This window comes from Schistocerca nitens, chromosome 3 (assembly GCF_023898315.1).
Source record: "Schistocerca nitens isolate TAMUIC-IGC-003100 chromosome 3, iqSchNite1.1, whole genome shotgun sequence".
Lineage (NCBI taxonomy): Eukaryota > Metazoa > Arthropoda > Insecta > Orthoptera > Acrididae > Schistocerca > Schistocerca nitens.
The window spans coordinates 760,076,270-760,091,474 of NC_064616.1; the positions used below are offsets into that span (position 1 = coordinate 760,076,270).

A 15,205-nucleotide genomic window follows, 5' to 3' on the forward strand; every position below is an offset into this window, starting at 1 on the left:
TGTACTCGTAAATCACAGACCCACGTCATTCCATTTCAGCGTAGCAATACTACGTGCGTCAAGTGATTTGGATACTAGAACGAATAACATTAGGTGTACATTTTCTCAAACTTCATATTTCTCTGAAAAAAGGACAGTAGCTGGGAGTATGAACATCTCTGAACAACAGAAGGAAACATGTCAAGAATATTATATCAGATCAGTTTAACAAATGAATGGAATATTAAATTTCATGGTAAAAGGAACGACACGCTGTAACTACAGTCACAAGAAACAATCTATATTCCACGTACCTTTATTTCATGCCGAATTCAGAAAGGAAGCAGCTGTTGCTGCATTAATCCTGTCCAAAATATTACTAACTGTTACTTAAGTTCTATGGACAAGAATTACAGTTCATTACGTTCGCCTCATTCGAGAGCCCTTTATCTCGCATCTCACAGTAGTAGGCTGCTCTTTTTCTTTTGGCTTAATTTCTTCCTGGCTTGAATGGCACTTGAGATGGATAACTAATTTAATTATAGAGTATCTATTGGAGCTTTTCCTATTCCAATAGACAGTCGGATTGATTAGGAGTCGATAGAAACTGACGTGAATATAGCTAGAGTCTAGAGTAGCGACATTACAACATCTCTAACGCTGTACCTACTCGGACTCGTATCGTTCATCTGCACAAATAAGACTTTTATCTCCAGCATGGGCCATGTACTTCTCTGTCGTCACTTTGTGCAGAAGCCTGTCGCAAGAGCGATGACTGAGTTCATGATTATAGGTTCATTTCATTCGTAATACGATGAAAAATAATAATTTTTCACACATAAGAAGTAAGTGTGTTACACATAATTGTTACACACTTAATCTAACGTTCTCCATAGAGAACGTTGAACAGTACTTCTTATATAACTCTCCATTGGATTAACTTTATCGTTTCCGCTATGGTGAGTGCTATCAAATAGCGTTTAAAAATTGGACGTGTGTAACGGATAGCGTTACGTGGAACATGACAGGCAGAGAAACGTGAAAAAAACGCATCTGAGTTCGTACATGAAATGCTGTAGTGCACATTAAATCATAATGTTCAACACATACATAACTGCTAAATTGCATTTTAAAATTAATTTATCATGTAACACGCGGAATATACAGCAAAATATTTTACATTTCGAAGGTTCTTTGGCACGTAAAAGACAATAAAAAAAACAGTACCTTTAACAATATACAGATTCTCATTCATTTATGTTGTAACTGTTTTTTTTTCGCAGTGACAACAAGTTTTGCATGTCTTTTTAAGAAGTGGAACTATTCTACGATACTACACTTGTTATCCCTGTACTCAGCCACAGAACGGAACTGCTTCCAGGCTCCGAATAGGAACATTCTGTGGTTGTCTTCACTCACATATTATCTTTGAGAAAAAATTTCATTGCTCACTGCAACGTTTTAGTCAGCTATTAGCACCCATTAGACCTCTTAGCATTTTCGATTGTTCATATTAAAGTATTCTCCACCTAATTACGACTTCTCTAGCAAAGCGTAGGTTGAAGTTAGAGGGAGTCAAACTACATTCTGTTACAGGTTTTGACAATTATTTTGTAATAAAATAAAAAACTTTGTGATAAAATGTAACCGTATAGCATACAATTCGTCTGTTGACACCTCAGTTATCATAGCTTCGTTACCTGTACCGTCAGTTTTAGTAGACTGACACATGGCAATTATTATTGAAATAATTTTAGCGTATTAAACTTACATTAAATTACGTGATAGGTTAAATATTTTCTTTAAATTGTGTTGCTCTGAACCATGGTCCTTCCTGTTGCGTTACGGTGATCTGGTTTATGAGATACTCATTGGCTTGATTTTGATTCCCATTTTTCATGAATTCCGGATAACGCTTTGTAGTATGTGCTTCAGTCCTATGGTCACTTATCCTTTGTTCGTGAACATTCTGAGCTACTACAGTTGTTTCTAATTGTTATCTTGGCCGTGAGCACAACAAAGATTTCTTTTCGTGAATGGAAAAAATAAAACAGTAATAAATAAGACGTAACTAATACCACGCACCATTCCCACTCTGGTAAATGTCTTATATATTAAAGAACAAATATGGCATCAGGAGTCTACAAAATATGTTTAATATCTGAATTAAATTAGGTATTTTTGAAGTAAGACAACGTCATTATGTTTCTAAACGCAATTAGAAGTATTTTTGTCCAGGATATATGTTTAGCAATAAATAAATTCTGTTGAAAGACCGATAGCTCTAAGTCTTTGTAGTCTCGTTACGTTATCGGCGCCCGTATCCCATGCACGTGGTGTGTAAACCACCGGAAGTAATGTATCTTCACACAAAGTTTTAAAGCCATGTCTCGTAAACTCAGTAGCCATTTTCAGGCAATGTCACCAAAGTTGTTGGTTAACTGAGACTGTCATCTGTAGATAGTAGACTTACAGATTTATCGTCTCCTGTTTAGCACTTGCTGTTAATCTCTCCTTGAAACTCCATTCCTGTGACATGATCCCGTGAAACTTCAGATGACCAGAAGTACAGTCCGTAGTTTATTCCACCTTCCCAGAGGAGACGCCTACAAAACACACGAAAACATCCGTCTGATTCATTGCTTCCCTTATTGTCGTTCTCTGCACGTACACAGGAAATACTCCATGGCTGCACAAGAGTCTTGCAATTTCAATATATTTAAATATTTAACAGTTCAGTTCTCCGCAGTTAATAAGACTTACAGTAAACGCGAAAATTAATCAAGCACGCTGAAAAGCATTTTCCCCCTTTTACCACCTGATTAATCCCCAGAGCCTAAATTCGTTGCTATAGATATTTAACCGTTTGATATTATAGTGAGTATGAAGTGACTTACTTCCTTTCTTTATCGACTTTAAGATACCGAAAGACATTTTTTATCGGTGACTAAAACACATTTCTACTACGAAGTGCGTGGAGTGCACGAAAGGGATCGACAGTAATTTAAATAGCTGTACTCAAATCTCTTGGTCAGGTATAAGTGTTGTATTTACAAGTCTGCAGAAGACATCCTCATGTAGCCGGCCGAAGTGGCCGTGCGGTTAAAGGCGCTGCAGTCTGGAACCGCAAGACCGCTACGGTCGCAGGTTCGAATCCTGCCTCGGGCATGGATGTTTGTGATGTCCTTAGGTTAGTTAGGTTTAACTAGTTCTAAGTTCTAGGGGACTAATGACCTCAGCAGTTGAGTCCCATAGTGCTCAGAGCCATTTGAACCATTAACCATCCTCATGTATGTGTGGTTTACGGGAGTATCTTTACAGTTGATTTAAAGCTCTTTGTCGCCACCTTAATCATTGACTTTAATTTTCAGCGTTTATTATTAAAATCATTTATAATTTTTACTTTTCACTACTGAATACAAAGGGACTATTACTTTCTGTTTTGATATTCCATTTTTATCTGTTATCTTTAAAATTATGTTTCGTTTTAGTTGCTTTCGGACTGAAGATTACAACAACAATAACAATATACCATGCACATAAATACTATCCGTATTTGCAGCTGAAGGTTTATTATTATTTTTACTCAAACATGAGTCATCTAATCACATTAGCAATCATGAGTGGTTTTTATGCCTCCTGTTCTTTTTGTGTACCCATTGGCTTACGTGAAACCACCATGTATAACAGTTTTGCAGACACAAGAAATAGGACACATAAAAACCACTAATAACGCGTAATAGACCTATCCTTAAGTAGAACATGTTTTGCTAAAAACAATGATAAAACATTCGAAAGGATGGTTAATATTTAATCTCATGTAGATGATAATTGTAACTGACGCAGCAACAGGGGAACAATGGCTGCAAATGTCAACAACGTACTTTTAGTTGTTCGTTGTTACAAATACGAACCTCCTCCACACACCTCAACTGTTAACAGCAAACATACATTTCGCGTTCCGTACTCTCTATTTGCCAAAACGTTGCAGTTTTATGGACCTAACGTTAATATGCAAAAGGATGAGCTTCGTTAATTTCTACTCAATTTCTAGATTATTCGCTCACCGAGCAGAAGCTAGTTCGAAAGATATACAAAATGGTTCAAATGGCTCTGAGCACTTTGGGACTTAACATCTGAGGTCATCAGTCCCCTAGAACTTAGAACTACTGAAACCTAACTAACCTAAGGACATCACACACACCCATGCCCGAGGCAGGACTCGAACCTGCGACCGTAGCAGTCGCGCGGTTCCGGACTGAAGCGCTTAGAACCGCTCGACCGCCGCGGCCGGCAAAGATATACATGCTGATCAAACTTTCTATAGCAATTATGAAGTTTCGGAGCGTTTCCAGCTAACTGAAAATTTTACTGAATATCGAGTTGAAAGTCACAATGGAAGAAAATTTATTCATAATTTATGTATCGTGAGAAGTTAATTTAAGGCATTTCATCTCATTACTGATTATTTTGCAGGAATTGCTTCTTGAGGCTCTGGCCTAAATCTGTCAACTATTTTTCTGAGTACCTGTTCAGTTTCAAAGCACATACCTTGTTAACAAACGTTGGTAACAATCGCATAGACGATGAGTAGATTTCTTTTTTCTTTTTTCAAACCATGTCATCAAAATGCTCCTTTTCTATAATCGCACTTAAATTGTTATAGAAAGCGAAATCATTACTTGGTAGCAATTTTTATGAAGTCTTAATAGAACGGTTGGGGAGGGTGTTGGATTGAAACCCAGGAGTGATCAATCAGCTTTCGGGTTTCCACAGGACTTCTCGTATAACATGGCGATGACGCCAGGATGGACCTTTCAACGACACCAGAATCACTTTCCTCGCAGATGTATGCCCACCACCTTATAGTCAACGGGAGGTTAAATTTAAGCTTTATGTGCTCTTTAATAACTTTTAGCCGAAGAATTGTTTTTAAGCTACGCAGAACAGAAGAAAAGAAAGAGCAGATGATTTTTTCGTGCCGAACCACCAACACAGCTTCCCGTGCCGGCTCGGGTCTGTTGAGCAGTAGCTCGAAGCTCCTCACGTCTCCCTTCTGGAACAGAATTTTAAGCTGATTGGAAGTGCAGCTCGCGTGGAGCGCATCGAGACACGGAAAATTTCCACTGCTTCTCGTGACAGAGAGCTGGTCGCTGCACGTCGATGCCGTGCCGTGCCATTAATGTAGACGCGGGTCGGCGCATGTGTCGGTGTTTTTGTACACGCGAGGACGACAGCCCCAACGGGCGGCCACCGCAAATCTCCGGAGAGCTTATTACTGCGAGTGGTCGCGAAGCAGCCCCTGCGCCCTGGCAGCATCCCTCGCGCGCCTCGCCTGGGGGACGGCAGCGCCAGCGGCTCGTAATGGCTGCAGATTTGCCGAACATCCGTCTGTGGAGGGGATCCGGCGCAGCCTCTAGTGTTCCCGCATTTAATAACGGCGGCCGCTGTGCCATCTTCGACAGTGGCCTTAATGGCTACCTCCTCCGAGAGCAATCAACAACACCACGAATGTCGAATTTGTCGAAGATGTTTCCGTATACTGTTACGGTGCATCAGAGAGCGCAGTATTCTCTGCGCTTGAGCAGGAATCTTTTAGAGGGCTGTTTGTATGGTTTGACTGGACCGATAATACGCAAACGATAGTCAAATACCAGTAAATCCCCACCTCCTATTCCTTGAAGAATCGAACTCCCACGTACAGAACGTCATATCTCCCGAAATATGTATTATACAATGATACGATCTTGCAGGTACATTCAATGGTCTTTGTAGATACCGTCTGCAAAATATATTGCGAACAGAGGTAAGAAAAATAAGGTAACAAATTAAAATGCATGCCTGATGCTGCAAATCCACTGAACAGCGAATATATAATAGCGATAAACATTTTTGGTTTTATCATTTCGTGGGGGTTGTAAGCAAGAAAAAGTTTCGCAGAGGTTTTAAATTACGTACAAAGCTTGTCGAAAGTCGCTAAATGCTCTTGTTCAGCTAAGGCTCTTCTGTTACCATCGGGCTGCCTACTCATTCGGAATATCTGAGCCATTCTCTATGCCATTTGTAAAATTTTATTCGTATTTCTGTTCTTCTGTTTAATCAGTGTAGTTTCTAAATTGGATATTATGAAGGTAGACTGGCTACACGTAAGACAGGCGACGATCTGAAGGCTTCGATCTTGATCAATTAAATTTAGGAATAAATAGATAAAATGTCGTCCACGACGACGGAACTGCGAACGCTCATCAAGCCTGACGGTCTCCAAACAACAACGGGCATAGCAGTGGCAAGCGTGAATTGCTCCACAGTTTTCTAGTACTCTCAGAAGTAAAGTCTATCACGCAAGGGCCATCAGCGAGGAATTCAAACCTCCTCTACAGCCCAGTCTTCTGACAATATGCATGAAAAAATTTGGAGACAGCTGCATACAATTTTTTTAAGCCCGCTTCAAGATCAAATATTTTCTGTTCATTCTGGGAATCAATGCCAGCCAGTCACTGAACTGGCATCGAACAATACAAGAAGTAGAAATAATCATCGACAAACTTGGATTTTTTATTCTGAAATGTAATCCGAGTGTTTTGACGAAAGGAACCTACGGCCTCCTTTATGTTACTGAATTTACTTCGTTCATTAAGCAAAGCTGATTTGTGTAATTGTTTAAAAGATTAAAAGTGTACAACGAAAATCGTTATTACAATATTATTATTCTGGACGTCAAGTCCTTTAGGTGGGTGGTGTTCGTTGACTGAGAAACGAATGAAAGTGTGCTGCAATATACTAACTAGGCCTATATGTTTTTTTCTATTTCTTTATCTGAGATATAAACTTGTGTATTAACTACTGTTTCTTTTCAAAATATCGTGTGCCGTAGCCTCGACACCCTTTGGCGTATCGATTCATTACTCTGGAATGCAAGCGTGGGTGCGATAGGCACTGCAAAGTATAACCTCCATCAGACGATCAACAGCTTTAAAATTTCACCAACGATATTATATACCAGTTTTAGAACTAAAATAAAAATAAATTAATGAAACAAGAAGTAATTATATAATTATTTTATTAAGTTTTTCTCTATAAATGTTTGTATTTTTTGCTTTCGGTCGAAAGATATAATAAACTGCATCAAAAATGCTTCCGATTAGTTGATAATAAGACACGGAAGACTAAAGTTGGTTTTTTTCGTCACAAGCAACCATTATCTCTAAACGATGCCTCACCATTTCTTCACAAATATTAGTTTCACCCAGTACACTTCCTATGAGCGACCATTCAGTAGTATTAACCGAGCGGGGAAGCGCAGTGGTTAGCACACTGGGGTCTCATTCGGGAGGACGACTGTTCAAACCGGCGTCCAGTGATCCTGATTTTGGTTTTACGTGACTTCCGTAAATCGTTAAAGGGCACGGCCTCTTTCCTTCTCCATCCTTCTCTAATCCGAGCTTGTGCTTCGTCTTTAATGGCCTCGTTGTCGACGAGACGTTAAACACTAATCTCTTCCTCCCTCTTCCACCATTCTGTAGACGGCCGGAGTGACCGAGCGGTCCTAGGCGCTTCAGTCAGGAACCGCGAGACCGCTATGGTCGCTGGTTCGAATCCTGCCGCGAGCTTGGATGTGTGTGATGTCTTTAGGGTTAAGTAGTTCTAAGTTCTAGGGGACTGATGACCTCAGATGTTAAGTCCCATTTGAACCACCATTGGGTAGATTCTTGGGGCCCTATAGCGCCTTTCTTTTTTCGGACAGCCAATCGGAAACCAAGTGTTTAAAACTGAGATATCCAACTACGATCAGTCATACTTGATTTTTGTGGCTATGTTCTCACCCTTTCACATAGTTTTCATATTGTTAGAATTTTGTCTATATTTGTATCAAGGGCTTTTTATTTCACAAAGTTCGCTCTAGATGAAGTTCGAAACAGTATTTTCCAGAACTCTACAACAGTTATCAAAAACGTTTAGTAATAGCGGGTCCCGAAGTTTTCGTGTTGATCACCTCTATAAACCAAATTTCGGACTATCAGACGATCAACGGTAGAAGTTCTTTGGTTCAAAAATGGTTCAAATGGCTCTGAGCACTATGGGAATCAACATCTGAGGTCATCAGTGGCCTAGAACTTAGAACTACTTAAGCCTAACCAACCTAAGGACATCACACACATCCATGCCCGAGGCAGGATTCGAACCTGCAACCGTAGCGGTCGCGCGGTTTCAGACTGTAGCGCCTAGAACCGCTCGGCCACTCTGGCCGGCTATAAGTTCTTTCTATAAGGCACTAGCTTAGATGTTGTAAAAATAATTATATCTTCGTTTTATAGAATTTGGTCGTTATTACCAACATCAGAAATTTTGCTGTGCGAAATTCATCAAGTAATATTTCTGATGCCTAGCTTCAACTAGATAACCATTCAGTCTACCCACACACTGTAGCCGTTATATGCAGCGATAAGCTTCGTGAAATTTGGATACCAGTCGCCCACAAAACAGAAACTGCTTCCCTGCATCTGGTGGAAAGACGCATCACTGAATAAAATTATCACTATAGCTGCTCGCTTTTTCTCCTTTTTGCTGCCTCAAATTGCGTCATGCTGGGCATAATGAGAGACTGTAAGAGCAGCAATGTACTCGCTGTTCCATTGGACTGACTCAGATATAGTCAGTGGCCTTTCTGAGTCATTCGGAAGGAATCCCTCAAATCACATTCACCAAATGTCCTGATTTTGAGAGTTATAGAAAGAGAATCTCGCCTGTTACATCTCATTGTTACAAAAGAAATGGAGAATTTTCCAAACACACGCTCTCATACAAAAATATTGTATTTCATTGTGCATGCAAGTATGTATGAGTGTAGTGGGTGGAGGAGAGAGGGGAGGGAGTAGCAGAAAGTTCCATACACTTATAATATTTTTTTTTCCGAATGTAGTCGATGCAAAACTGAGATAAGAACTAACATTACTTTAGATGGAACATTCAATAAGGCTTTCCCTCAAGAGCAGTTGTTTTACCAAAGCTGCACCATATCGATCTTTCAAAATTAATCAGAGAAAAGAACATTATTTACACAACACAACTATACATCAGGCTTAACAAAGATAAACATTTCTTTAATTGAAGCAGAGGAGTTTGTTATCCGAAGGAGAGTACCGGTTGGGCGTATGCCATGACGCAATTATTGAACTCCAGTTCTGTATCTTGATACCAATATTCTAAATTTTCTCGTGAAGTCTTTAGGAAAGATGTACTGTAAACTGAGAATAGAGAATATTAGTCGAGCGACAGTAAATTGTAATTACATTGAAACAGCAAAGAAGAATAGAAAAGGAAATAAAGCATTATGAAAAGCTATAAAGATAGGGTCTAACATGAAGGGTTGTTGAGGTTATTAGAGACACGAATCAAGATGTTTGCACAAATATCTGTTTCTGCTAAATGTAGTTCACTGCACTTAATTTCTGACATAAAATTCTACATGCTATTGTCACAGCCTCCTGACAGTTAGAATCACAATTTTACCTAACTAGCGCATTACATATACAACGAAAATCAGCTCTCTACTGTGATAAATATCCAGTCTGTAAAATATGATGATAATGTTTCGTAGATCTTATTTATCTGTGCTGTTGCTGTGGGCTTCAAACTGGAGAAGCAGATTATTGTGTGAAATGAATCTTTGCCCTGCATCCCGTGCATGAATCGTGGTATTGCCTGACATCATCAACTGTAAAATCTGGCGCGGGAACGTAGACACGATTCGATGACAAGCAGCGAATGATGGCGTCTGATGGAAGGATTCAGCAGACTCGTGGCTTCTCTAGCGCTGTCCGCGGGACGGCGCTGCGTTTGTCACTACACGTCTTCATCTCGTGATAAATACATGTCGCGTCTCCGCCCGATTGTGTTATGGAGACGACGACGCCATTTCATCGTGGTACAGCGGAGCCCACTATGCTGCTCCCCTCTGTCTAATGTTGCCGGCTGAGATGCTACTACAGAGTAGTTTGTTGTTGGAAATATACTACTACATAGCTGAGTCTGGAACTGAACGCAAATTTGTGTCTTTCGCGGGTTAGCACTACCGGCACAAGGCAAAGACCTTTTACTATTATTAAACACTCAAATCTAAAACTCACAATTGTGATATTCTCACAGACTGACGTACGTGGAAAGAACATTGCAGTTGTTGTACAGCATATTTCATTACTTAAATGAGAAGATAGTGCCCTTATAATTCGATGATGAATTGAAAATTTAGCTAGCATCAGTATCTCTGAATAAATATAACTATCGAAATCCACTATGACTTTGGCCGGTTCATCTCTATGTGCACTGATTGTGCAGGGTGCCTTACTGTTTACTATCTCAAAGTTTGTGATTGTAGCTATCTGTTTTTCACTTCCCACCTACAGGAATTTTGTCACGTCTACTCTTGAGTGACATTTTCGTCACAAAGGAGTTGTATTTCTAGCATCTCGAGCAGATGTACAACGTTTAAAATTGCTATTCGATTATCATTGTGACTGGTACGGTTGCTAGGAAAAGATATAGAAGTGAGCCTCCATTCCGTTTCAGCGTCTTAGAGTCCAATGACCGTTGCGACAGTAGAAAACATACGGCCTCTCTGCACTGTAGAATTGCTTGTGAAAAACCCCTTGAACTCACTATGAACCACTTCCAACAGCGCCGGCCGCGGTGGCCGTGCGGTTCTGGCACTGCAGTCCGGAACCGCGGGACTGCTACGGTCGCAGGTTCGAATCCTGCCTCGGGCATGGGTGTGTGTGATGTCCTTAGCTTCGTTAGGTTTAAGTAGTTCTAAGTTCTAGGGGACTTATGACCTAAGATGTTGAGTCCCATAGTGCTCAGAGCCATTTGAACCATTTGAACTTCCAACAGCCGCGCGGGGTAGCCGTGCGGTCTTGGGCGCCTTGCCACGGTTCGCGCGGCTGCCCTCGTCGGAGTTTCGAGTCCTCTCTCGGGCATGGGTGTGTGTGTTGTCCTTAGCGTAATTTAGTTTAAGTTAGATTAAGTAGTATGTATCGAGCTTTAAAAAAAAATGTTGTATGTAAGCCTAGGGACAGATGACCTTAGCAGTTTGGTCCCATAGGAACTTACCACAAATTTCCAAAATTTCCACGTCCAACAAAAACGTTTCCCCTTAGTATGATAATAAGTTAGGTGGCGAAATGGAAGCATCCACAGCGTGAAAGTAAGATTCCACGACCAATACGTGTTGCTAGCAGTTTAGTGAACAATACGTCTGAATATCTTAATCATTATACAGTGTAACTGTATGAAACACAAGACTGCCTGATTTGAAACATGTTTAACCACTTTATTTCAAATAATACAAAAAATGAGGATACTTATAAGAAACGGTAGTTAGTAAACTCGTTGATTATTATATTGTAAACTGGAAGCCCTCAAGAAATGAAGAATACAGTCCTATAATCACTGCGTTACGCGTGCCATAGAGGGAGTAAAAATGTGTTACTGGTGGAACATCGACTAAGTACGAGAACAACAGTGAAAGCTGACCTCACATGCAATGAAGCCCAAGATAAATAAATATTTACGGATGAATCACTTATGGTAAATTGAAGGAAATTAGAAATAAAAATAACCTTTCTAACTTTGTTTAACGCAAGACCCATTTTCTTTCTTTCTTTTCTGTTTTTACAGTTTTTAACACAACACAGCATACCTGCGTTTGATTAAGTCAGACTATATAATAGCGAATCTGCTGTGTATATAGCATGCTACGACAGTACAAATTTGATAACAAGTTCTCAACAGTTTTACGGTAGAAGATGCTTTGATGGTGGTTTCATGAGTGAAATAATACAAACACAGGTAACATGTAGTAGTAGTAGTAGTAGTAGTAGTAAGTGTTTGAATAGTAGGGACGAAACTCTGCGCGCTGCGGAAGAGTGGACGTTGATGTAGATAAACGGATGTACGATAGGAAGATAAGCTACTGTGATACAACAGATGGACAGCCGCATTTTTAAAGGTACACTATAGAACTATAGCTCTATCACAGTCTGTTTCAGGTATCTGGTGATGGGTATATAGTGATAACACCAATTAATGAAGAAGCTGAATTTAAAAAAAAATATATAAGTTAGAAGGCCAACAGAAATTTATGAGTTAAGCCAGGAGGAGTTCATGCTTAGGAAGGCTGCTCGGCATATACAGGGTCACCGGAAGCTAAGTGCTACCAGAAATAGCGCACATGATTTCCTAGCTGGTGCTCTCGTGTACCTGTTATATTCGAATTAAACAAAATGGGAGCATACGCGAAGCTACTTCCAAGGAATGCGATGACCTTTTTTTTTTTCAGAGATGTTATGAGATAATCTAGGTTTCATTAACAACGCGAAGTTTCGAAATCTTGGTAGACTGGCATCGTGCGTGATACAGCTGGCTTGCTGGCTCTGTGAGGCGTGAACAGGCGTAACGTCTAGACAGGCAGTGGAACGACCGGAGCGCTATCTACAGGGGCGTTGCCTAACTACAGGACTGGGGTATCAGTAGGAGCGAAGTAAACACAACCGGCAGCGTAGGAACGGAGCCACAAAGCGTCTGCCTACTCTGTCATGATTTTACGCGCGTACCCGGAAATAACAGCAGGTCACTTAGCTTTGAAAATGTAGAATTTAGAACAGACCCATCGTGTTTGTTTTCTAACGATTTTTGTATATGTCCCTTACTTCCCGACGTATTGATGGTGTTAGTATCTTCATGATATTACTACTTATTATCATGTTGCAACAATTTCAAGTCAAAGTAAGAGGAGTTTCCATGGGATTTACCTGAAGAGGGTCTGTCCGAGTATCTGGTGCAGTACACCCAAGCCGGCCACAGCTGCTGGGCTGCGGCGGGGGAGGCGGGGGTGGCGGCGGCGGCGGTGGTGGCAGCGGTGGCCGTCGGAGCCTGTGCGGGGGCTGGCGGGGGCGGCGCAGGCTGCGGAGGCGGCGGCTGCTGCGGGGGCGGCACCGGCACTGGAACTGGAACCGGCACCGGCACCGGCACCGGCACGGGCAGTGGCAACGAAGGCGTCGGCAGCGTCGGTGGAGGCGGCACCGGGGGCGGCGGCACCGGGGGTGGCGGCTGTGCCACCGGCTTCTTGGGGGCGGCGGGGGCGACGCTGGGAATGAGGGGCAGCGCCTCGTGCGGCCGGAAGAGGCGCACGCAACGCCGGCCGAAGTCGGGCCGCAGGATGTTGGCCACCGAGAAGGGCAGCCCCGCCGCCTCGCCGCGGCCCTCCGTGTCCAGTGCCATCACGACAGTCCTAGCACTGCACTTCCGCCCCTCGCTACAGCCGCGCCCAGACTCGAGCCATCGTTTTCTCTTTTATTTCTCGACCCGTCTGCCACCACAGCTGAGCCCAGTCAATTTGCAGTTATTCAGCTAGTGGTTGCAGAAAAACTGGGCGAGAGCACAATTTGTGGCATTCTCATCCGACAGCCCGAGATCTCCACTTCTTTACTCCCTCACGCACTAGCGTCCTTCCCTTAAACGAGTTATACTCTGTTCCGAAAAAAAATGTCAGGCGCGTACAAGTGGCCGGTCGAGTACCGACTGAACATCGTAAACCATAGGAGCACCCGGAGTAAACTGCCTCGTGCGGGGTAATGTAAAGAAGTCTGGGACGAGTGGAGGCGCCGCGACGCAGGACGGCGCCTGGAAATGACTTGTAAGCCGGCGGCTCGGCGGTGCGCGTGTGTCCGCTTGAGTGGCAGCTGACGTGCGACGCGCCAGACGCGAGATGCGCGCCGCCCCTCCAATTTTCCTCCCCCCCGGCGACGGCGACGGCGACGGCGACACCCCTCCACACGCGCACTACTGCTCACATTAGGGCCAACGTTTCAATCTAACTCGGGCGCCGGCCGGGCAGCCGACGACGCCGCAGTACCGGCGAGGCAAAAAAAGACGAGGCTCCGCCGGGACCGCGGCCCGCGTCGCCTCGCCGGAGGAGGGGATGCGCGCGCCGAGATGCGCCGTGATTGGCCACGCCCACCAGGGGTGGGGAGGTCCCGAGGCCAGGTGTCCGCCGCGACGCCCCGCCCAGCTGGCTGGCCAATCGCGGAACGCCTCACATCCCTCCCCGCGGGGCGATATTCCGCGGACACACATTGGCCGCGTCACCGTTTCTATTAGTTAACTTCGCGTTGGAGGTTTGGCAGGATTGAGCTGTTTTATATATCGGAAAAAAAGAAATGTGTGAGATAATGGAATTGAAATCTGCGAAGTAGGGAGACGTAGGAAGGGGAGAAACAGTTACCGCAGAGATTTTCATTACTGGTGGGATGATGGGAGATAATAAGAGGGTTTAGAGTAAGGTATTTATTTTGTCGAGACAGCTGTTGAACGGCGTCGAGAAGGAAGGGGGATATGATAGGCTAAACCGCAATGCATTAGTATACAGGCTGAAGCCGAGAGCACGCAGCTCACCTCCTTAATGTGTAGTTACACGAGAACGAAATAATTGGTGCACGCACTTGTGTGTGTGTGTGTGTGTGTGTGTGTGTGTGTGTGTGTGTGTGTGTGCGCGCAATTGCGGCTTAGGAAGCGGTGTTCTCATCCCTTAGGTTTTCTTTCATTAGGCTCAAATAACAAAAAAATATTTCAGCCGATACTCAGATACGTAGACCACGCGGTGACTGTAGATATTTCTTTAGTTGTAGATATCTGCCACTGCCGAACCCAGGCTGAAGACAGCGAAGAAAGACGAATGATCGAGGCTGCTAAACCATGTTGCAGCGGATGAATATGGCTGACAGAGGCTGCAGTTCTTTTTAAGAGGTAGCTTCACTTCCTTTCTTCAAAGAAAACAATTCTGCGCATCGCAGTCTCAGGCATGGAACTAAATGCTTACTTGTGACTGTGGACACGATGGAACCCACTACTGCTTTCAAGCATAATATTCCTCCTTAATTTTTTTTTTAACGGTCGTTCCTGAGAAGACATCGTAGATTTGTAACTTTAGTACAGTAACTGCGTTAGTCCACACATAATTCGACGATTTCAGTTTAATCCTGAAAGCGTCAACTTCTTGGATTCAGCGGGGGCATCATATAAGGCCTTCCGAAAGAGTCGAGCGTCATTTTGTATAACTCTAGGTGAGACGACATGTAGTATGAACTCCTTCGTACTCTGCCTCATAAATTCTATTTATTTTGAGTGAAAGTGTTGGCAGGTACGGAGATACAAAAATACGATCGAATGACAG

The 15,205-nt window shown here is 42.8% G+C and overlaps 1 protein-coding gene across 1 annotated transcript in view; it reads right to left on the bottom strand.

The window, feature by feature from the left end:
- The window catches only part of LOC126249752 (homeobox protein engrailed-1a-like), a 153,315-nt gene extending 139,438 nt beyond the window's left edge, over window positions 1-13,877 (bottom strand). The window contains exon 1 of the mRNA XM_049951433.1: window positions 12,786-13,877. Within this exon, the coding sequence (XP_049807390.1) occupies window positions 12,786-13,254 (469 nt within the window). The 5' untranslated portion in view covers window positions 13,255-13,877. The remainder of the gene's footprint in view (window positions 1-12,785) is intronic.
- Window positions 13,878-15,205: the final 1,328 nt, after the last annotated feature.